Here is a 24844-nt window from a genome sequence, read left to right on the forward strand (position 1 = left end):
GTTCGGTCGTCATTTAGTCACGTTAGTGTTCTTGGGCACAGGGACTGTGGTGGTCTGCTTGAAACGTGTTGGTATTACAGACTCCAACGGGGAGAGGTTTAAAATGTCAGTGAGGACACTTGCCAGTTGGTCAGCCCATGCTCGGAGTACACGTCCTGGTAATCCGTCTGGCCCATCCGTGACAGCTGATGCTCTCATGCATGTTTCAGTGTTACTTGCCTCGAAGCGAGCATGGAAGTAATTTAGATGTTTGACAAACAAGTGTCCACATACTTTTGCTCATGTAGTGTATGTTAGTCACACCAACGTTCATCAAAGAAAATCAAATAATAGGTCTACTGTAGCCCTTGAAAAAATATTAGCTTTCAACATGTTCAATATTCACATTTGGGTATGTTTCCATATTTTTGTATTGCACCGTTAAAGTTATCAGTAAACATGAATGTGTTGAAGAAAAGTTTAGTCTTAAAGTGGCATGACGAAATAGCAACTTGCGCTCATACAGAGAGAAAATCATCTTGTGCATATGCACTGATTACACAACAACTAGTAAGATGCATCTCAGAGGCATAATCATGTAAAGCTTTAATAACAAACATGTTCTTCATCACGCGACCCTTGAATATTCAAAGTCGAGAGCCTAAAAGCGTCGAGGAGGACAATACATCTCTGTATTTTAAAAGGTTTTGGCGATATATTATTAGCCTATCTGTCTCTACGCTGAAAAATCCATTTCGGTTTTTCCGCGAAGCTCCAAAAATCTATGAAATGTGTTTGCATGTTCTTCTCCGCGAGCGGGGATGTAGAGGTGGGATTGCGAGAATCGAAAGGTTGGAGAGCCCACACGCTCAGTTTCCGAGAAAGTACGTTTTACAATAATGTATTATTCAATTTCTCTCTTGTTCTATACAGGCGAGGACTATATTAATTCAGTTTAGTGTAAGGTTGTCTTTCTTTCTTTTTTGACATCAATCTCTACGGTAGGCTTGGAGACGGACCGCTTGGACAGTGGGAGCCCTCCCCTCCTCTTCGTTCTGGTTTGGTAGGTGCGAATAAAAAAGGGCCCGTGTTTGCAAATATGCAGATAGGCTACATAAGAGGGAGGGAGGGGGGATCATACTTTGTCGAAGTCTGCTGAAAGTTGGGATGTCATCTTCCTAACGATCAAGTTAACTAGGGGAATGGGAGAATGGTTCTTCTATCTATACCCTCAAACGTGCTGGTGCAGACCATACGCTGACACCGCAGAGACCGTGGTTTCAGATCATTGAGTCTAGACAAAAGGTATTTTTGTGCTTTAATATTAGATACAATTAGGATTCTCGGCTCTCAGACGCATGTGAAATGATGCACACACTGTTATTGGGTTAGAATGGCCATAATGGTCATTTTGCTCTGCCATTCTCATTTGCTAATTTTCCTCGGATAATGTTGTCAATGCAGAAAATGTTTGTAGATATTGTGGAGAGCGGTTCTTTCATTCAAAGATTTTAAGGGGTGAAAATTGAAACTGTGAATCATCTGTTAATGACGTGCGCTCCAAGAAACTTGACGCTCTCCGTTAATATTTGCCATTGAAATTACGGCACTTTGCATTGGATCTTGATTATGTTTATGAATGTTATGCTTTTAATAACAGGTGGCGATGAGGCATCTCTTTACGTGGAGATAAATCGAAACTGAACTTTGTTTTCTGCAGTGTTCTCTTTTAATCATCAACAATGTTTTTGTGAAAATGCATAATGGATGAAAAAGAGCAATATTGTTTAATTTGTTTATGATTTAGTTCGTGCATAGCCAATACTTATCCTAAGAACAGTATGCCAGTTGTTCTCAGAGTGATTTTATTGTAGAGGAACATGTTTGTTCTTCATTGTTCCGCATGCGACGACCAGCCAGTCTCCTGCGCGCCATGTCCCCGTGACATAGCAGTTGCAAGCCGGGATTTATCGCGACCCCCTGGTACTGCCTCAATCCGCCACCGGCAGTGGCGCTCGTATGGGCTTCATGTTCTTGCAAATTAGTCACGATTTAACACACAGTGGCATGCATACAATTTGGACTATTTTAACTCGGGAATGGAAAAGAAACAGAAAGGCGCAGCAGGTTGTGGGATATTTAATTCTGGTCCTTATAAACTTCAATGGGTCTCGTGCACAAATGTGACTGACTGTGTGTGTGTGTGTCTGTGAGTGAGTGAGTGAGTGAGTGTGACGTGAGTGCGTGACTGCTCGTGTGTGAGTCAGAGCAGGGAGGGGGTGGTTGAGAGAGGGGGCTAGGAAGATATGTGTGAGTGTCTGCGTGACCGCGGTCTGGAGGGAAGTGTTGCATTTGGCTCTGCATTACCTGAACTAATAAGTAGCTTATAGCCGAGCTATCTGGCAACGTCCCATAAAATATGACACTTTTTGGCTTGTTGTCAGATGTTTTGGTTTCACGATTGATGACAAACATGACTAGGCCTATTTATTTATGAATACATACAGTATTTGAAAAGTGCCATATTGACAGTATTATCTAGCCTACTTTTTAAACTTGCATATATTTATAGTCAGGCTATTTTGTATAGGCCTAATTAATAATTTATGAATACAAAAAATATTTTGAAGAGTATTATGCTATGTTCTAAACATCTAAATTAGTCTTAGGCCTATATCATAACTTGAGTGTGACTTTTTTAAAACTTGAATATGCCAAAGATGTTTGAGTTATTTTAGTGGGTATGTCCATTTTGCTTATATATTCCATACAGTACCCCTTCTCGTTGGCCTTGGGGAGTCTGTATGGTCAGACTGTTCGGGATGGTTATTCAGCCGAGAGGGGCCAATTACCGCCGTGCTCTGAGCTCCAGGGAGGAAGCACGAGCCATGTCTCCAGCAGCTCCCACTGACGTAATCAATGTAGAGTAGACCTATATAAGGGGGGAGAGTGGGTGCTTCGGTGAAAGCATAGTGGGAAAGTGTTATTATGTTTGATAGTGGCAGTCCTTTTTGTGATGCTACCAGGAGAAGTATACTAGTTGGGTGATACAAAAGGAGCTGTGGTAGAAGTCATAACTGCAGAAAGTATAGATAGCCTTTACAGATCCTTAGGCTGCTACTGGCATGATGGTAATGACGTCATTGAGGAAGATGTAAACAACAACAATGTCTACACAAACAACACTGTATTTCTTTAATATGTAAGACATTGGCACATTTCTTTTTCTCATATAACAATGGATACACATAACCTTTTCCCAGTAATATAACCAACCTGTTCCTCATTATGCAATCATTTTTTTCCCTTCTAATCATCACCACCATCATCATCATTATCATCATCATCTTAGCAGTAGCAGAATTTGGTATATTTCTATTCAGAGAGAATACACTGATTGGTTACAGAAACTGGGGGACTGTTGAGTGACAGAGAAGAGAGACTGTAAGGTCTACAGGTTTGGAAGATATTTTAATTTAAAAAAAAAGTTACCTTTATTTAACTAGGCAAGTCAGTTAAGAACAAATTCTTATTTTACAATGACGGCTAAACCCTCCCCTAACCCGGACGATGTTTGACCAATTGGGACTCCCGGTCCCTATGGGACTCCCGATCACGGCCGGTTGGGATACAGCCCGGGATCGAACCAGGGTCTGTAGTGATGCCTCTAACACTGAGATGCAGTGCGTTAGACCACTGGCATTTAAATGCCTAGGGAGCGTGTGAATGACATGGAGGAGGAACAGAGTGAGAGTGATATTAAGAGAGGGTGAAAACATGAAGGGAGAGACTGTGAATGACATGGAGGAGGGACGTAGGCTGTTATAGAGTCATTGACATTGGAAGAGGAATGGTAGACTGTGAAAGAGGGACTGAGATGGTGGGAAAAGATAGACTATGAATGACATGTTCATGTTTGATGGAGATGGAGAGAGTGTGAGGGATATGGGTCAGACAGAGAGACACTCTGAGTTTGATGGAGTGAGACTAGGACACCAGGAAGAAAGAGACACACAGACATACTGTATATGACAGTGTAGCAGGCGGGTGGCCCTGCAGCAGTGTGAGAGAGATAGAGCAGAGCCCTGGTCAGACTCGAAGCAGGAGAGTGAGGAGCTGAGGGGCTGGCTCAGGGGTCCGTGGCGCCACGGACCCCTGAGCTGGTGAGAATGCGGGGGCTGTGCTCCTGCCTTTGAAGCTTTACCTCCCACTAATTCTGGCCTTCCAATTTCCACATGCTGCACCCCCCCCCCCTTCCCTTTGTTTCCCTTATAAGGACTGGCCCGGCCATTTCTTCAGCTTTTCTCAGGGATGTGCCTGTTTGTGAGTGGGGACAGGTCAGTGGAATAGTAGAATAGTGTCTCTTCATAGGAGGCTGGCCATTGGGATGTTTCAGTTTATTCAGTACACACTCTGAATAAAGCATTGGAGTCAAATTAATTTCAGTCCATTTTAATTTATGAATGGAAAAAATACTCACCCAATAAGTGTGTTATTTTTCAATTGGATTGTGGACATTAAATGGGCTCATAGTGAATAACAGGATATTTCCCCAGAGGGACTGTCAAGGAACATTTTAAAGAGCCAACCAACACTACAGTAAGTGCTGATATCTAGTTGAATTGACAGACGTGATCAATTATGTTTAGTCACATTTACATTTTAGTCATTTAGAGCAGATGCTCTTATCTAGAGCGGCTTACAGTAGTGAGTGCATACATTTTTCCTACTTTTCTTCTATACTGGCCCCCAACAGGAAATGAACGCACAACAAGCTCCATCTACCATTTGAGATGCACGGAGTCTAGATCAGTGAACTTCTGGCAACAAATCTTCAAGGAAGGAGACATGAATATACAGCGCTGTGAAAAAGTATTTGCCCCCTTTCTAATTTTCTCTACTTTTGCATATTTGTTACCGACCGGCTCGATTCGGTCTTATGTAGCAACATTTGAAATTGCGTTTTTTACATTGGATAAAAATCTAAACTTAGAGCTAGAAAGTGGTATATCACACACTACAGTTGAGGAAGTTGGGAAAGTAAATCTGCTTTGAAAGTTGATAAACTTGTAACACCACTTTTGAAAAAAATGTCCCTTGAATTTTTTGGTGCACCTATTGGAGAGCTCTTTTTTGGCTACACCCATTCACCATCGTTCACACCCTCTTCAGCCGTAGCCCCACCCATCTCTTTAAGTAATCACATTTGAGGCCATGTGTTAAACAGAGTGGGTACGGTAGGATACCAAACAACCAAAGATTAAGACTAAAGGCTGGTTTATTCTACGTCTATTGACATGTTGTGTACAGTTGTCTCAGTGACATCATGAACATTCTATTGTGGTCTGACATCAAAGTTGTCATTGTCGTTATTTAAAAGTATAGACACAAAAATTACAGGCTGCATGACATCAGCAGCATGGTGGTCCAAAATAGCATAACTGGTGTATTTTAACACCAACAAACCCATAGGTTTAAAAGTGAATTTAGTATATGTGAATATAGCAAACTAGGCAACTAAAAGCAACTTTCTAAACAATGTTTTGGTTCGTTTCTAGATGGTTAGCTAGCTAGCTAACGTCCAGTTCAAGTAATGACCATATCATATAGCTGACATCGTCTTCACTTTAGCTAATTTGTTTTCATTATTACAGGAAAATAAACTCACAAGAAGATCATTATATACAAGTTAATGGCAAGCTAATTACAGAAAGTAGGTTACGGTTGTGAGTGTGATGAAATAAAAGCAGGGCATTCTACCAGAGAATTTTGTAACTTGGACACTGTCTCATTGGCCTAACGTTATATTGTAATTTGACTTTGGTGCAGGTCATGTTGTCCTTCACATTACCGTCTCTGGTAAATACACACTATATCAAATAAAATCTAGTTTTTTTGTCACGTGCACAGGATACAGTAGGTATTTTGTTTAGACATGTAGCTAGAAAGCTAGCTAAACAATGAACCATAATCACAACTCATAACGTTACTACCCTTCATTAATATACAGGTAGCTAAAGCTAATCAACTAGGTTCATTGTTAGTTAGCTAGCTAACATTAGGCTATAACTAGCAATACAAATGGATCTGAGATACAAATAATATTTCTACACAGATCATACACGTAACGTTAGCTAGCGAGCCAGCCAGCCAGCTAACATTAGCTAGCTAGCTAACAGTACACTTTAAGTTACAATAAAAATCACTTTCTGAATAAATCAGAAACGTATAATATCTGAAAATGTCGCTCGCTAACTTGTTTTTCAACCATTCCACAAATTTCTTGTTAACAAACTATAGTTTTGGCAAGTCGGTTAGGACGTCTACTTTGTGTATGAAACAAGTCATTTTTCCAACAATTGTTTACAGACAAATTATTTCACTTGTATCACAAATCCAGTGGGTCAGAAGTTTACATACACTGAGTTGACTGTGCCTTTAAACAACTTGGAAAATTCCAGAAAATTCCAGAAAATGATGTCATTGCTTTAGACGCTTCTGAGGCCAAGACCTCAGAAAAAAGTTGTAGACCTCCACAAGTTTGGTTCATACTAGGGAGCAATTTCCAAATGCCTGTAGGTACCACCTTCATCTGTACAAACCATAGTACGCAAGTTTAAACACCATGGGAACACGCAGCCGTCATACCGCTCAGGAAGGAGACGCGTTCTGTCTCCTAGAGATGATTGTACTTTGGTGCGAAAATTGCAAATCAATCCCAGAATAACAGCAAAGGACCTTGTGAAGATGCTGGAGGAAACAGGTACAAAATTATCTATATCCACAGTTAAACGAGTCCTACAGTATATCGACATAACCTGAAAGGCCGCTAAGCAAGGAAGAAGCCACTGCTCCAAAACCGCCATAAAAAAGCCAGACTACGGTTTGCAACTGCACATGGGGACAAAGATTGTACTTTTTAAAATAAATATCCTCTAGTCTGATGAAACAAAAATAAAACTGTTAGACCATAATGGCCATTGTTATGTTTGGAGGAAAAGGGTGAGGCTTGCATGCCGAAGTATATCATCCCAACCGTGAAGCACGGGGGTGGCAGCATCATGTTGTGGGGTGGCAGCATCATGTTGTGGGGGTGCTTTGCTGCAGGAGGGACTGGTGCACTTCAGAAAATAGATGTCATCATGAAGCAGGAAAATTACGTGGATATATTGAAGCAACATCTCAAGACATATGTCAGGAAGTTTAAGCTTGGTTGAAATTGTGTATTCCAAATGGACAATGACCCCAAGCATACTTCCAAAGTTGTGGCAAAATGGCTTAAGGACAACAAAGTCAAGGTACTGGAGTGGCCATCACAAAGCCCTGACCTCAATCTTATAGAAAATTTGTTCTGTGGGCAGAACTCAAAAAACAAGTTCGAGCAAGGAGGCCTACAAAACCTGACTCAGTTACACCAGCTCTGTCAGGAGGAATGGTCCAAAATTCACCCAACTTATAGTGGGAAGCTTGTGGAAGGCTACCTGAAATGTTTGACCCAAGTTAAACAATTTAAAGGCAATGCTACCAAATACTAATTGAGTGTATGTAAACTTCTCATCCACTGGGAATGTGATGAAAGAAATAAAAGCTGAAATAAATAATTCTCTCTACTATTATTCTGACATTTCACATTCTTAAAATAAAGTGGTGATCCTAACTGACATAAGACAGGGAATTTTTACTGATCAAATGTCAGGAATTGTGAAAAACTGAGTTTAAATGTATTTGGCTAAGGTGTATGTCAACTTCCGACTTCAACTGTATATATATTTTTTATTATTTGAAAACTCAGGATCCCTTTATCTAATATTAGGTTTTGGTTGAAGATCTGATAACATTCACTGAAAAAAATATATGCAAAAATAGAGAAAATCAGAAAGGGGGCATACTTTTCACTAAGGAGATGAAATATCAACCAATCATACCTTCTATGACACTCTTCAACTGCTCTACATTCAAATGCATGGATTTGGTTATTTTAGCCACACCCGTTCCTGACAGGTGTATAAAATCAAGCACACAGCCATGCAATCTCCATAGACAAATATTGGCAGTAGAATGGCCCATACTGAAGAGCTCAGTGAGTTCCATACTGCCTCTGGAAGCAACTTCAGCACAATAACTTTTCGTCGGGAACATCATGAAATTGATTTCGATTGCGGAGCAGCCGCACACGAGCTTAAGATCACCATGCAAAATGCCAAGCTTTGGCTGGAGTGGTGTAAACCTCGTAATTTGACTCTGGAGCAGTGGAAACACGTTCTTTGGAGTGATTAATCATGCTTCACCATCTGGCAGTCCGACGGACAAATCTGGGTTTGGTGGATGCCAGGAGAATGCTACCTGCCCAAATTCATAGTGCCAATTGTAAAGGAATAATGGTCTGGGGTTGTTTTTCATGGTTCGGTCCCTTAGTTCCAGTGAAGGGAAATCTTAACGCTACAACATAGAATTACATTCTAGACAATTCAATGATTTGTCGAGATTGGTGTGGAAGAACTTGATTGGCCTGCACAGAGCCCTGACCTCCACCCCACCAAACGCCTTTGGGATGAATTAGAACGCCGACTGCGAGCGAGGCCTAATCGCCCAAGATCAGTGCCCGATCTCACTTTTGATCTTGTGGAAACAAGTCCCTGCAGCAATGTTCCAACATCTAGTGAAAAGCTTTCCTAGAAGAGTGGAGGCTGTTATAGCTCATGATTTTAGCATGAGATGTTCAACGAGCAGGTGTCCACATACTTCTGGCCATGTAGTGTATCTGAGCAAATTTTCTTTTTGAGTACAACATTATTGATTATCATAGGCTATGTCATTACATGTGAATATAGCTAATCGGACAGAAATGTAGGGCATCCACAAGGCATAATGACGATGAGTTATATAAATACTACATTACAATCTTCTCTATATGTTTTGTGGTTGGAGGGTTGATGATGTCATCAAGAATGATAACCAACGTACTTACTGTGTTGTAAGTGGGCAACCTGTTTGTTAAAAAAATATATATATCTATGTATTGCTGTTTGTGTGTTTTTTCTTCAAATATCTGATGCATACAAGATAATATATTATGCAAATTAGGTCAACGCCTAATCAGTTAAATAAATGTTTAACATTTACTTTTATATTTGTGTGTATTGTTGTGAATTGTTAGATACTATTGCACTGTTGGAGCTAGGAACACAAGCATTTCACTACACCCCCAATAACATCTGCTTAATATGATTTGATTTGATTTCCGTATATCCTTTAAAACCAAGAGGTGCGACCCTTACCAGCATATTCACCACCAATAAGACTAAGACAAAGTTTCTGTTATTAGGAGAAAGTGATGTCAAAATGGGAATTGTTCATGGTCTGAAGTCTTAATTCATGTGAAATGGATTTTAATTTTGTCAGTGTGTAGCGTGTGGGAATGATTGTTTCAAATCCCTTTGATGCAAAGTGTGACCATCCACAGGCCAGCGTATCTTGGTTTTCTTCTGGGAAACACTATGGCTACATTTAACCTAGCCCTATAGGGTGGGATTTAGGTTACACATCGGTCAAATTGGGAGTAGAATACATAGAAGTGGCTTTTCTCTCCTGTCACTGTCATTTAGTATTTTCATGTTTTGCTATGTTCTGAATATTCTTATTTGTCTTATTGTGTATTGTAGCCGGGGGGCTTGATGAACTTTAAGTTGTGTAAGTGGACTCATCTTTCCTGGCTATTAGTGGTTATGGGATGTTTGGGATACATACTATCTAACGGAGCTGCCTCATTGGCTTTTTAGCTGTGTTCAATCTAATAAACGGGTAACATAACTGAATGGCAGAGTAGCTGTCTTATGTAATGGAGTCTGTTGTTTACTAAGATGCTGTCTAGGTCCAACACTGAGCCTGTTATTGAAGGACCCTTCTCTCTCCCTGTGCCAGTTTGTAGGTTGACAGTGGAAGGATGTGGATGAGGGCTGAAGTTTAGACAGAGCACAAGGGCTCTAAGGCCTGCCTGTGATTGGCTGTCCGATTGGTCCACAGCGGGGAGGCGCCACCTCACCTGGGCTCAGAACAGACTGTGAGAACTTCTCGGCTCCCCCTCCCGCCCGCCCCCCCAGCCCTGCACGTACTGGAACATGTCTAGCGGACGGTCGGAGGGAAGCCGAGACCGGACAGCCGAGGCCCTAGAGCGAAGCAGCTGCAGTGAGGATGTCCCTGTCATCGAGCGCAGGAACCGCAGTGGCATCATCAGTGAGCCTCTGAGTAAGAGCCTTAAGAGGTCCCGCACCCTCTCCCAGTACACAGCCGCCTGCCCCACCAACACTAATGGACACGCACATCACAATGGAGAGACCAAGAGCCACCCGGCCAAGCCCCAGCCGCCCCCACAGCCCCAGCCCACTGTCTCAGCGCTGGCGGCAGCCAAGCTGGACCGGACCCTGGAGCAGGTCCTAGAAGGACAGAACGGCCTGCTGCACTTTGCCCAGGCTGCGGTGCTGTTAAAGAGGGCTGGGATGGAGCACATGCTGCTGCCGGGGGGGATGGGGATGGGGATGGGGGGTAGCGATTCAATCTCAGGGGCAAACGACTTGGAGGGTGCGTCTGCTGCGGACTCCATTGGCGGTATTGCGGACTTCCCGTACGGTGTGGGAGGCGGCTTCCCGTTCAATCCCGGACTGTTTATCATGACACCGGCCGGCGTGTTCCTGGCCGACAGCGCTCTGCACATGGCTGGCCTGGCTGAGTACCCGGCGCAGAGCGAGCTGGCCTCCGCCATCAACTCCGGCAAAAAGAAGCGGAAACGCTGCGGCATGTGCCAGCCCTGCCGTCGGCGAATTAACTGCGAGACGTGCAGCAGCTGCCGGAACCGCAAAACGGGCCACCAGATCTGCAAGTTCCGCAAATGTGATGAGCTGAAAAAGAAACCGTCTGCCACTCTGGAGGTAAGAGTTCAGTGAGGAGACAGAGCTGGAGATGTCATAAAGGGTCACAGAGGGCCACAGAGAATCACAGAGAGTCACAGAGGAACATAGAGCGACACAGAGGGACTCAGGGTGACAGAGGGTCACAGAGGGCCACAGAGAATCACAGAGAGTCACAGAGGAACATAGAGCGACACAGAGGAACACAGGGTGACAGAGGGTCACAGAGGGCCACAGAGGGTCACAGAGAGTCACAGAGAGTCACAGAGGAACATAGAGGGACACAGAGGGACTCAGGGTGACAGAGGGTCACAGAGGGCCACAGAGGGCCACAGAGGGTCACAGAGAATCACAGAGAGTCACAGAGGAACATAGAGCGACACAGAGGGACTCAGGGTGACAGAGGGTCACAGAGGGCCACAGAGAATCACAGAGAGTCACAGAGGAACATAGAGGGACACAGAGGGACACAGGGTCACAGAGGGCCACAGAGGGCCACAGAGGGTCACAGAGAGTCACAGAGAGTCACAGAGGAACATAGAGGGACTCAGGGTGACAGAGGGTGACAGAGGGTCACAGAGGGCCACAGAGGGCCACAGAGGGTCACAGAGAATCACAGAGAGTCACAGAGGAACATAGAGCGACACAGAGGGACTCAGGGTGACAGAGGGTCACAGAGGGCCACAGAGAATCACAGAGAGTCACAGAGGAACATAGAGGGACACAGAGGGACACAGGGTGACAGAGGGTGACAGAGGGTCACAGAGGGCCACAGAGAATCACAGAGAGTCACAGAGGAACATAGAGGGACACAGAGGGACACAGGGTGACAGAGGGTCACAGAGGGCCACAGAGAGTCACAGAGAGTCACAGAGGTACACAGAGGGTCACAGAGGGTCACAGAAGGTCACATAGGGACACAGAGGGTCACAGAGGGACACAGAAGGACGCATAAGTTCACAGAGGGATACAGAGGGTCACAGAGGGACAAAGAAGGACAGAAGGTCACAGAGAGACACAGAGGGATTCAGAGTGTCACAGAGGGACAAAGAAGGACAGAAGGTCACAGAGGGTCACAGAGGGATACATAGGGTCACAGAGGGATACAGAAGGTCTCAGAGAGACAAAGAAGGACAGAAGATCACAGAGGGATACAGAGGGTCTCAGAGGGACAAAGAAGGACAGAAGGTCACAGAGGGACACATAGTGTCACAGAGGGATACAGAGGGTCACAGAGGGATACAGAGGGGTCAGGCAGGATGGGGCATAGGGATGGAAAGAGTGTTTGGAATGTACATTAACCAAACACATAACTAAACTTTATACGTGTATGTATGGAGTGAGGCACTGTTCTGATTTCTTTGCACAGTGTGGATATAGCTCCAAAGTGAAGGGTTCCGTAGAGGGGTGTGGAGGGGCTTTTTGGTAGGGCAGGGCTTTGAGTTGGGCAAGGGAATGACAGGTGGTGGGGAGGGGCTTTTTGGTAGGGCAGGGCTTTGAGCTGGGTAAGGGAATGACAGGTGGTGTGGTGGGGCTTTTGGGTAGGGCAGGGCTTTGAGCTGGGTAAGGGAATGACAGGTGGTGTGGAGGGGCTTTTGGGTAGGGCAGGGCTTTGAGCTGGGTAAGGGAATGACAGGTGGTGTGGAGGGGCTTTTGGGTAGGGCAGGGCATTGAGCTGGGTAAGGGAATGACAGGTGGTGTGGAGGGGCTTTTTGGTAGGGCAGGGCTTTGAGCTGGGTAAGGGAATGACAGGTGGTGGGGAGGGGGAGGAGTAGAATTGCACCGTGGGGTCTCTTTAGTCGGTCCTCCGCAGTGCAGCGCATGCCCTGAATGAACATCCCCCTGTCCATACCCATGATACACAGCTCTCATTTTACCCCCTCACAAAACAGATGGAAGGACTTTTTTAATTGGGGGTCATTGCGTGTTTAGCAGTTCACACAAATGTGTGTGTGTGTGATTGTGTGCATATGTTGCAAAATTAGTATTGCCTTGTGGGTATGCGTGAGTAGGAACGAGGAGATAGGAAGAGAGAGAGATGTGACAGAGAGAATTTCTGATGGGCTGTTTAGGATTTTGAGCGTTTGTGTGTTTGTAGGTGTGTGTTTGACAGTGTATGTTTGACAGAGTGTGGCAGTGCGTGATACTGTTTGTGTGTATATGTTTTTCATGGGTAGAATGTGTGTGGTAGAACATACATTACATGACCAATAGTATGTGGACACCTGTTCGTCATGAGCATTAATATACAGCTGGTCCCCCCTTTGCTGCTATAACAGCCTCCATTCCACTGGGGAGGTTTCCACTAGATGTTGGAACATTGCTGCTATAACAGCCTCCACTCCTCTGGGGAGGTTTCCACTAGATGTTGGAACATTGCTGCTATAACAGCCTCCACTCCTCTGGGGAGGTTTCCACTAGATGTTGGAACATTGCTGCTATAACAGCCTCCACTCCTCTGGGGAGGTTTCCACTAGATGTTGGAACATTGCTGCTATAACAGCCTCCACTCCTCTGGGGAGGTTTCCACTAGATGTTGGAACATTGCTGCTATAACAGCCTCCACTCCTCTGGGGAGGTTTCCACTAGATGTTGGAATATTGCTGCGGGGACTTTCTTCCATTCAGAGGGTAAGAGCATTATAGAGGTCGGGCACTAATGTTGGGCGATTAGGCCTGACTCGCAGTTGGTGTTCCAATTCATCCCAAAGATGTTTGATGGGTTGAGGTGAGGGCTCTGTGCAGGCCAATCAAGTTCTTCCACACTAATCTCAACAAACCATTTCTGTATGGACCTCACTTTGTGCACAGGGGCATTATCATGCTGAAACAGGAAAAGGCCTTCCCCAAACGCCACAAGGTTGGAAGCACAGAATCGTCTAGAATGTCATTGTATGCTGTAGCATTAAGATTTCCCTTCACTGGAACTAAGGGGCCTAGCCCAAACCATGAAAAACAGCCCCCGACCATTATTCCTCCTCCACCAAACTTTACAGTTGGCACTATGCATTGGGGCAGGTAGTGTTCTCCTGGCATCTGCCAAACCCAGATTTGTCCGTCGGAGTGCCAGATGGTGAAGCGTGATTTATCACTCCAGAGAACACGTTTCCACTGCTCCAGAGTCCAATGGGGGCGAGCTTTACACCACTCCAGCCGACGCTTGGCGTTGTGCATGGTGATCTTAGGCTTCTGTGCGGCTGCTTGGCCATGGAAACAGTTATTGTGCTGACGTTGCTTCCAGAGGCAGTTTGGAAGTCGTAGTGAGTAATGGAACTTAGGACAGATGATTTTTACACACTACGCTCTTCAGCACTCGGCGGCCCTGTTCTGTGAGCTTGTGTGGCCTACCACTTCACGGCTGAGCCGTTGTTGCTCCTAGACGTTTCCACTTCACAATAACAACACTTACAGTTGACCGGGGCAGCTCGAGCAGGGCAGAAATTTGACGGACTTACTTGTTGGAAAGGTGGCATCTGAGCTCTTCACTAAGGCTATTCTACTGCTAATGTTTGTCTATAGAGATTGCATGGCTGTGTGCTCGATTTTATACACCGGTCAGCAACGGGTGTGGCTGAAATAGCCGAATCCACAAATTTGAAGGGGTGTCCACATACATTTGTATATATAGTGTAATTGTGTGTGCTTGTGGGTATTTGATGGCTGTGGCAGAATGTGTGTGTGTATGTGTGTGGCATGGTCCATCTGGCCATGGGGCTGTCATCTGCAGCACCAGGTGTCATTGTGGCACAGGCGCCCCCCTCTCTCCCTCTCTCTTTCTCCTGTGGCACGCCCGTTTGGCTAAATGGCCTCCAAACTTGTCTTCTGGGTCACCTCAGTAGCACAGGACTCTTTTCCTCTGTAAGGTTCATGTAGCATATTACATTCTGTTTTTAAACCACTTCATTTGACAATTAAAGCCAGTACTGTATAAAGATGTGATAAACACGCTATGACAAAATGACATAACATCCACGACAATATTTTGGTATATTGCCATGGCATGATAGATGTTATCAGGTGATTTATATGAGCCTCAATTGTCATGATGACTTTATGCAATAACGAATTACCGTTAATAAGATGAGTGATGCAATTGATCTCCATTAATTATACAAAGGACGCGACCGTCACATAAAAAATGGTCAGATTCATTTATTGTTGCTTTTTAAGATGTAAATACAAGGTTGATATGATTAGGCTCTGCCATCTTCTGTCTTTCAGCATCCTGCTCTTCCTGTAAGGATGCAGACGTACATTATATGAGCTATGCTAGTAGACAATGCTGTCCAGATCATAACATGTGTGCTCTCTAACAAAGTCCGCATGTTCACAAATTAATTATCACACATTTGAAATTCTTTCTTGTGATTATGACTATTTTTTGGCCAAAATACAGTTTGTAGAATACATCCTGAATATCCCCTATGGCTGTATGTACTATGCAATGCTACAACACTCACGTTCATGAGACAGAGGGTGATCAGTTTGTGTAATCTGGTCATAAAGAGTTGCGCTGCAAGCAGACATGCAACAACAGATTAATCAAGGCTTGATCCACATGTTATCTGGTTGTGACTTTTGTAATCAAGACAGGATTCCATTTTTAGATGTCAACTCATGGTTTCACTGTCAACATTCCTACTTTACTCTGAAAGGGTTCACTGATGTACTCAGATGCTTGTGAATGTGTGTTGGTAACAGGACTTATTGTATGTTATTGATTGACAGTGTGCTGCTGTTCACATGGTAGCAGTGACCAACAGTCGTTCACGGCATCAGATCAACAACAATGACTGGAGCCTTTACTATGAAGTTAATGTCTGCATTTGTTCTCCATAACCAGAAGAAAGAATCACACAAACTAATCTCAGTTTCTAATTGAACGATGTCACAGAGTGTTAGGATTGTACGCAGCTAATGAAATCAGATGGTTTGTTGTTGTTATGTTTTGTCACACACCAACATTATGGCCATAGCGCGGGACTTGATGTAATAATCATCTGTTTAGCATTTACGTTTTGGAATAGTTTATCTTCAAATGAACTGTTGACTTCTCCTTCAGATTGGGTAAATGGTGTGCCTCATCTGCACTAGCAGACCAATGCTGTCTAGAACTGTTCTGTGTTAGGGTCAGCCTTGAGCAACAGGTCAAGAGGTCAGAGAAGAGTCTTGCAGAGTCAGTCAGTCAGAGTGATGTCATAACACCATGTCAAAGGTGAGAATAATGACAGAAGACATATTGTGTACAATAACACATCTGATATATGCCCATGTATCCTACATTGATCTTACAGATTTGTGTGTTCACATTTATAATTTTTTGGCGCTTGTCTGACAGGACTGCCATCCATATTGCCGATGGAGGGTGTTCTTTCAGGCTCTACAGAAAACAACATTGCTTGTACTATGAATCCATATTTCCCTATCAAGTATTACCACACTGTAAACAGAACAGATAGCATTATCTACGTTACTCTGTTTTATATTCTGTTAACTGTGGCATTATGAAATGGTTAAACATATTGCCCAACCCCCCTCAGCCCTCTTGGTCACTGAGGTTAGGACATGTTCAGGGGCACCTGGGCAGCACCTGGGACAAAATGGAGGATCATGGTCATCCAATCCGGCTCGTAAGCAGCATACCACAGTCTGTCATCTGCTGTTAGCTTGAGCTGGGGTCTAGAAACAGCCCCAGAGAGTCACATCTCACGTGGACGCAGTCCACTGTCTAACAGGGATGCTAATGGATGGAGATCACTTAGCCATAGTGCTTATAGTGTGTGTTGTGTTGTAAAGATGTGTCATGTGATTCAATAAGTATTTTGATGCTTGGTTTGTTTTAACCTTTTCAGACGCCCGAAATCAGGGAAAAAACTGGTTGTTTTTAATCAATGCTTCTGATAACATATTTATGATTCCTTTATGACACATTTGGAATTTTTAGTATGTTTATTGTTAGTGTATATTGTTAGTGTATATTGTTAGTGTACATTATTTGAAGTTGATGCGGTCCGATGTGGTGTGTGTATGTGAGAATAGAAAGAGAGGCTGGCGGCTCTGTGCTTTGATGATGGTTTCCATGGAAACCTCATGGCAGCCTAAAGATGGCCGTAAAAATAGAGTAAGGGGAGGTGGCGTGTCGAGGCCTTAGACTGCCGAGGCCTTAGTGTGCCGAGGCGTTAGAGTGCCGAGGCGTTAGAGTGCCGAGGCCTTAGCGTGCCGAGGCGTTAGAGTGCCGAGGCCTTAGCGTGCCGAGGCGTTAGAGTGCCGAGGCCTTAGCGTGCCGAGGCGTTAGAGTGCAGAGGCCTTAGCGTGCCGAGGCCTTAGCGTGCCGAGGCCATAGCGTGCCGAGGCCTTAGCGTGCCGAGGCCATAGCGTCCCGAGGCGTTAGAGTGCCGAGGCCTTAGCGTGCCGAGGCCTTAGCGTGCCGAGGCCTTAGTGTGCCGATGCGTTAGAGTGCCGAGGCCTTAGCGTGCTGAGGTGTTAGAGTGCCGTGGCATTAGAGTGCTGAGGCCTTAACGTGCCGAGGCGTTAGAGTGCCGAGGCCTTAGTGTGCCGAGGCCTTAGCGTGCCGAGGCGTTAAGACTGATGAGGTGTTAGAGTGCCGAGGTGTTGAAGTGCCAAGCAATAGCCTGCCGAGGCCTTAGCGTGACGGGGTCTTAGCGTGCCGAGGCCTTAGCGTGCCGAGTCCTTAGCGTGTCCCGAGGCCTTAGCTTGCCAAAGCCTTAGCGTGCCGATGCGTTAGAGTGCCGAGGCCTTAGCGTGCCGAGGCCTTAGCGTGCCAAGGCGTTAGAGTGCCAAGGCCTTAGCTTGCCGAGGCCTTAGCGTGCCGAGGTGTTAGAGTGCCGAGGTGTTAGAGTGCCGAGGCCTTAGCGTGCCGAGGCCTTAGCGTGCCGAGGCGTTAGACTGATGAGGTGTTAGAGTGCCGAGGTGTTGAAGTGCCCAGCAATAGCCTGCCGAGACCTTAGCGTGACGGGGTCTTAGCCTGCCGAGATCTTAGCGTGACGGGGTCTTAGCGTGTCGAGACCTTAGCGTGACGGGGTCTTAGCGTGTCGAGACATTAGCGTGACGGGGTCTTAGCGTGTCGAGACCTTAGCGTGACGGGGTCTTAGCCTGCCGAGACATTAGTGTGCCGAGGCCTTAGCGTGACGGGGTCTTAGTGTGCCGAGGCCTTAGCGTGACGGGGTCTTAGTGTGCTGAGGCCTTAGCGTGACGGGGTCTTAGCCTGCCGAGACATTAGTGTGCCGAGGCCTTAGCGTGACGGGGTCTTAGCCTGTCGAGACCTTAGCGTGACGAGACCTAGCGTGCCGAGGCCTTAGCGTGACGGGGTCTTAGTGTGCTGAGGCCTTAGCGTGACGGGGTCTTAGCCTGCCGAGACATTAGTGTGCCGAGGCCTTAGCGTGACGGGGTCTTAGCCTGCCGAGACATTAGTGTGCCGAGGATTTAGCGTGACGGAGTCTTAGCGTGCCGAGGCCTTAGTGTGCTGAGGCCTTAGCGTGCCGAGGCCTTTGTGTGCTGAGGCCTTAGCGTGCCGAGGCCTTAGTGTGCTGAGACCTTAGCGTGCCGAGGCCTTAGCGTGACGGGGTCTTAGTGTGCCGAGGCCTTAGCGTGACGGGGTCTTAGCCTGCCGAGACATTAGTGTGCCGAGGCCTTAGCGTGACGGGGTCTTAGCCTGTCGAGACCTTAGCGTGACGAGACCTAGCGTGCCGAGGCCTTAGCGTGACGGGGTCTTAGTGTGCTGAGGCCTTAGCGTGACGGGGTCTTAGCCTGCCGAGACATTAGTGTGCCGAGGCCTTAGCGTGACGGGGTCTTAGCCTGCCGAGACATTAGTGTGCCGAGGCTTTAGCGTGACGGAGTCTTAGCGTGCCGAGGCCTTAGTGTGCTGAGGCCTTAGCGTGCCGAGGCCTTTGTGTGCTGAGGCCTTAGCGTGCCGAGGCCTTAGTGTGCTGAGACCTTAGCGTGCCGAGGCCTTAGCGTGACGGGGTCTTAGTGTGCCGAGGCCTTTGTGTGCCGAGGCCTTAGCGTGCCGAGGCCTTAGCGTGACGGGGTTTTAGCGCGCCAAGACCTTAGCGTGCCGAGGCCTTTGCCACTTCACACCTCGCTGACTGGAGATGTCTGGATTTATTTTTGGAACGCTACGTTTGAAGGGAAATAAATAAAGCCCATGAGATACACTTCCTTTCTGCTGCATGTCTGAGTTTTCACCACTAGTCTCAGGGTTGGTGTTTGCTCTGTGGGTGAGAGAGAGAAGTATAGGTTTTATGTCAACATGAGTTTATATTTGTTTGATTATGTGTTTATTTTAATGCAAGTGTGTTTCTGTACTCTGGTCTGCTGATTGGATTTCTTTGTGGGCCTTTGTTTGGTTTTGTTGGATATGTGTTAGTTTATTTGTTAAAACCTGTTCTGTCTGTTCTATCTTTCTGTCTGTCTGTCTGTCTGTCTGTCTGTCTGTCTGTCTGTCTGTCTGTCTGTCTTGTCTGTTCAGTCTGTTCTGTCTGTCTGTCTGTCTGTCTGTCTGTCTGTCTGTCTGTCTGTCTGTCTGTCTGTGTTGAGGCATCATGGTCAGAGGACAGATCCAGCCGACCCACTACAGGTATTACTACAGGTATTGTGTGGTGACATGACATGGCCAGTTTGAGGCATGCAAACACTGAGCCAGAGAGCTTTCACTGAGTGTTGTTACCCCCTCACACAGACATGCAGACTCACAGAGACACACACGGGCATGCAGACTGACACAGACACACACAGGCATGCAGACTGACACAGACACACACAGGCATGCAGACTGACACAGAGACATACTGATCAGTAGGCATGTTGCCAGGCAGACACAGAAACTAGTAGGAGTAGGACAGACAAGCACAGTCAGACAAACATACAGAAATACAGACACAGACATACAGACACAGACAGACAGCAGTGGAGTTATTAACTATCTTAACCAACCTGAGATGGGAGAGGAGAGTTGACATCACAGTCACAGGTGAAAGGGTTCTTGTTACCAGTGGACCTGGGGCTGTCCAATGGGAAGTGATTGATGGGAGTATTTAGCCTAATGCTCTGCTCTAAAGAGAATGTTCCCCTCTGGGCTGGTCCTGGATCAGCTGTCCCTAAGAGAGTCACACTATGTCAGAACAAATAAGATAGCAAATTAGATACTGGAGCCACATTTCAGAGTATGAAATGTTCTGCTAACCGTGCTAGAGCAAAGCTAGCAGGCCCCTGGGTTGGGGACGTGGAAGGCTAAATGCAGCGTCCATTGAGGAACGTAACAGGAACATATTCATAGTAAAATCAATAAACGGAGATTGAGATGCTGGACATTGAAATGGACGCCTGGAAATGATCGTGACCTTGGGAGCCCCTTCCCCCTTAGCCAGACCTGACAAACAATCATGTTTATGCAGAATGGAGGTCACAGGTGTTGGCTCAGATTGTTTTTCCTTTAATAAGTCACCGGTGAGTTCACAATGAAAAAGGTATTGAGCTTAGCGTCTAGGTGCCTGAGTGTCATAGGTGAAAGGTCATTAGTGAGGTGCTTATGGCCCTTGCACCACCTTGACCTTGCTTTTTTAGTGTTGTGAATATTCCAAAGTGAAAATGATATGACAGAAGAGAAAAGTTGATTATGTTAAATACTATTTTATTTCTATCCTCGTCCTCCCCTTCGCTCTTTCTGTCCTCCTCCTCTCTCTTTCTCTCCTCCCCCTCTCTCTTTCTCACATCTCTCTTTCTCTCCTCCCCCTTTCTCTTTCTCTCTTCCTCCTCACCCTTTCTCTTTCTATACCCTGATGAAGACAGCTTGAGTGTCGAAATGTAGGTTATAAAATGATTGTATCTGAGGTCCTAGAGTGTGCGACTCTCCTTTTCTTTCACAAATACTATTTTCCCCCTATTCTGAATTGTTTTGTGTAGTCTGTGATTTATTTTAAGTTACTACATTGACATCGACTGATAAAACACAAAGCTAGCTGTAGCATCAGCTTTGTGGTTTATCAAGGTGATAAGTATATTGTTCTTGTGCTATTTTATGTATTTCCGTGTATGTAGGTGTGTGTGTGTAAGTGTGTGTGAGGAAGTGAGTGTGTTTGTGTGTGTGTGTGAGTGTTTTTTCCAGGCAGTGCTAGCTAACATGTGAGATTCTGTGCCGCAGTAGAGTTGTGCTTCTCAGAACGCCAGCCGTGCTGCAGCTCCGAGGGCTGAGCCGAGCTTGAGCCCCAGCGGTCCTCTATCTTATGACTGGCAGGCGACCACTCAACCCCTGCAGCTGCATTGCTTTGGTGCCTGCCCTGCCTAGTGCAATGCAATCAGAGCTAGAGATCCCACTCTGAGAGAAGAGTGAGGGAGGAACAGAGAGAGCAGTGTCACCAGTGAGAGCGCTGTGGTGTCATGGGAGATGGACGTGACTGCGTGGTGACTAAATAATAAATGTGCCATATCAGGTTTCGCATGGAGCCAGGGCCATGGCTGTTGACGGCCAGAGCGAGGTGAGGGAGGAGGGGAGGGTACGAGATATGTCTGTGTGGGATGCAGTGATTTCCATGATAGAGCTTGCCTGGCCTGGCCTGGCCTGGGGGGGGGGTGGGGGGGAGACAGAGAGAGACAGTGGAGCAGAAGAGAGGAGGAGTGGGCAGGGAGCGAGGGTGATGGTGTCTGTTAATGTGTTTGATGTGGAGATTTGATGAGCATGTTGTTGTCTGAATCTATTCAATAATTAGACTGGGGTAGAAGAATGTCCAGAGAGAGAGAGAGAGAGAGAGATAGAGAGAGAGAGAGAGAGAGAGGGGGGAGAGAGAGAGAGAGAGGAGACAGAGAGAGAGAGAAACTGCAGATGTTGCAGTTTAGAATGAGTCTAGGGATGTGTTATCTTCTCCAAGCTGCGTCCACTAACCCTCTCCTTCTCTCTTCTCTCTCTTTGTCTTTTTTTTCCCTCTAAGAAGGTGATGCTTCCTACAGGAGCAGCATTTCGGTGGTTCCAGTAAGACTCTGACCCTCCTCCACTCTAACCCCTACCTACACAAACCCAAAGCTCTGCGATCAAGTGCAATGCCAACTCTCGCTTCGATTGTATCGGGCATGGACACTGGCTGACAAGAAAACAAACATACAACAAATAAAAAGATGTAAAAAAAAATACGAAACAGGAATGATACAAAATAATCAACTGAGTAATGGATGCACCTAATTATTCCTTGAACCAAAAATTAAATATAAAGAAAATAATCTATGGCAACTTTCATTCATTCCCTTTTCTATGTTCCCATTTTGGTACATTTTGTCCTGTTTCCAGCAGGACTTTTCTGTCGCTCAGACATGGAACTGTTCATTGCCTAACAGAAATGATGGACTGAGTGTGGACAATCAACACATGTCTGTGTTTGGTGTTAATGTTGTTCACGTGTGGAAAGATACAGTACTTGTGTAGAGAATGTACATTTATGGCTATATTTTAAAATTAGTGGCTAATGGCAGGCACTATTGTAATTTAGCACCATTGTTCTTATCTAAACCCTTGTCTATTTTATGATTTATATTGTTGCAAGAATATAGTTTGAAACGGATCAATGGTTGTCTTTTAAAAGAAAAAGGAAATGTTTCAAAATGTAAAAATCCAGATTTCTGATTCAAATTAAAAATCAACTCTCACCCTTTGGGGCAGAAGTCTAGGGGACTCTTTAGCAGGATAATGCTAACCTCCAGAGAACTCACTGGAATCTCCCCAACCAACCAACCAACCAACCAACCAACCAACCAACCAACCGTGTTTTTCTGGCCTGTATTTCCAAGCGTTTTATTTAGTGAAACTGGCAGCCTTACATTCCTGTGGCCCTAGCGACTGTGTCTGGCATGAGGAGGACAGAGGGCGACATCACTAGGAGGCACTTGATCTGAGTCTACCCATTTCAACGCACTGAAACATGAATTTATCTTTATTTTTTATTTGTAATTTTTTTTAAAATTATGTTGCTGATAGCTACATCTTTTAAAAACAACAGCGATGTTTGTATTCATTTAGAAAATTGGACTGGTTTTGTGAATAAAAACGAATGCATGTATTTGTGTAAACATTTACAGTTCTGATGTTTGTCTACTTGTCTTTGCATGTTTTTTTCCCCTAAAACAGCGGGTGAAGTATGAAAATGTCCGGTAAATCTTTCAAATCTGTTCCCTTTTCATATCATTGGATGCTATAATTTAAAAAAAATATTGGGCGAGAAATACAAATCATTAAAGCAGAAGGAGGAAATGGTGTGTTTCATTCAGATGTTTCCTGTTGCTCGAGCAACCAATACAAACAACACTGGTAGTGACAGGGTAGGAACCAAAGTTTTGTTGAGTTTTTCCCAGGGGGCCCTAATTAGTGTTCCTCATGCAAGAGTGTTGTACTTGAAGGTTCTATGTAGAGATAGTGTGGAGTTGTTGCAATGGGTAGGTTGATGTACAGGTAACTGCCAAAATAAAGGATACACCAACATAAAGTGTCTTAATTGGGCGTTGGGCCAGAACAGCTTCAGTGCACCTTGGCATAGTAGAGTCTACAAGTGTCTGGAACTGTGTTGGAGGGATGCAACACCATTCTTCCATGAGAAATTCCATAATTTTGTGTTTTGTTGATGGTGGTGGAAAACACTGTCTCAGGTGCTGCTCCAGAATCTCCCATAAGTGTTAAATTGGGTTGAGATCTGGTGACTGATACAATCGTGCACAGTGGATGGGGGCATTGTCATTCTATGGGGCTATCGCCATGGTAGACAAAATAATGGCCAGCCCAGAATTTGTTTACATGACCCTAAGCATGATGGGATGTTAATTGCTTAATTAACTCGGGAACCACACCTGTGTGGAATCACCTGCTTTCAATAAACTTTGTATTCCTCATTTACTCAAGTATTTCCATTATTTTGGCAGATACCTGTGGCAATGTAATGTTAAAGTGAAACCAAACCAACATCTAAATGGAGAATATAGGAAAGGAATCTATCTGGAATGTGTTGTATATCCTCCGAGTCACTTCCTCCACCCTCCTCAAATGTCCTGCTCCCCATGTAAAAACAAAACAAAATTAGAAAGCTATGAATAATGGATATTTCCCCAATATTGCTGAATTACAGTGTTGTCCTCAAAGCCGCAAAGGAGAGGGCTGTTTAAGAGTAAAGGGAAGCTTTTTGGAGGTCAGGAGTCAGGCCCCCACTCTGGTGACACACATGGTCCTGTGACATTCATCTAACGCAAGCTCTTTATGAGACCTGGTCCGCTAAAAGAACTGGTCAAAATGAAAATGAAATAAAATTGTATCTTTCACGTGCCAAATACAACAGACCATAAAGTGAAATGCTTACTTACAAGCACTTAACCAATACAGTTTTAAGAAAAATACCTAAAAAATAAAAAATAGTAACAAATAATTAAAGAGCAGCAGTAAAAGAGAGCAGCAGTAAAATAACAATAGCAAGGCTATATACAGGGGGTATCGGTATAGATTCAATGTGCGGGGGGTACCGGTTAGTCGAAGTAATTGAGGTAATATGTAGATGTAGGTAGAGTTATTACAGTGATAATAACAGAGTAGCATCAGCGTAAAAGGGGGGGGGGGGGGGGGGTGGTAATGCAAATAGTCTGGGTAGCCATTTGATTACATGTTCGGGAGTCTTATGGCTTGGGGGTAGAATCTGTTCAGAAGCCTCTTGAACCTAGACTTGGCGCTCCGGTACCGCTTGCCATGCGGTAGCAGAGAGAATAGTCTATGGCTAGGGTGGCTGGAGTCTTTGACCATTTTTAGGGCCTTCCTCACACCGCCTGGTATAGAGGTCCTGAATGGCAGGAAGCTTGGCCCCCAAAAATTATGTACTGGGCCGTACGCACTACCCTCTGTTGTGCCTTGCGGTCAGGGCCAAGCAGTTGCCATACCAGGCATTGATGCAACCCGTCAGGATGCTCTCGATGGTACAGCTGTAG

At 45.2% G+C, this 24844-nt stretch overlaps 1 protein-coding gene across 6 annotated transcripts; it reads left to right on the forward strand.

Moving 5' to 3' along the window:
• Positions 1-710: 710 nt before the first annotated feature.
• On the forward strand, positions 711-23135 carry cxxc5a (CXXC finger protein 5a). 6 transcript variants are annotated; one of them, XM_036967800.1, is made up of 4 exons: positions 761-863; positions 985-1284; positions 9901-10904; positions 21826-23135. In XM_036967800.1, the coding sequence occupies exons 3-4, from the start codon at positions 10098-10100 to the stop codon at positions 21868-21870; spliced, it is 852 nt and encodes a 283-aa protein (XP_036823695.1). In that variant the 5' UTR covers positions 761-863; positions 985-1284; positions 9901-10097; the 3' UTR covers positions 21871-23135. The 6 variants fall into 6 exon arrangements, with proteins under 6 accessions (XP_036823699.1, XP_036823695.1, XP_036823700.1 ...); XM_036967805.1 differs by having other exon boundaries at positions 985-1046; XM_036967803.1 differs by having other exon boundaries at positions 985-1042.
• Positions 23136-24844: the final 1709 nt, after the last annotated feature.

Source organism: Oncorhynchus mykiss, chromosome Y (assembly GCF_013265735.2).
Source record: "Oncorhynchus mykiss isolate Arlee chromosome Y, USDA_OmykA_1.1, whole genome shotgun sequence".
NCBI classification, from domain to species: Eukaryota; Metazoa; Chordata; class Actinopteri; order Salmoniformes; family Salmonidae; genus Oncorhynchus; species Oncorhynchus mykiss.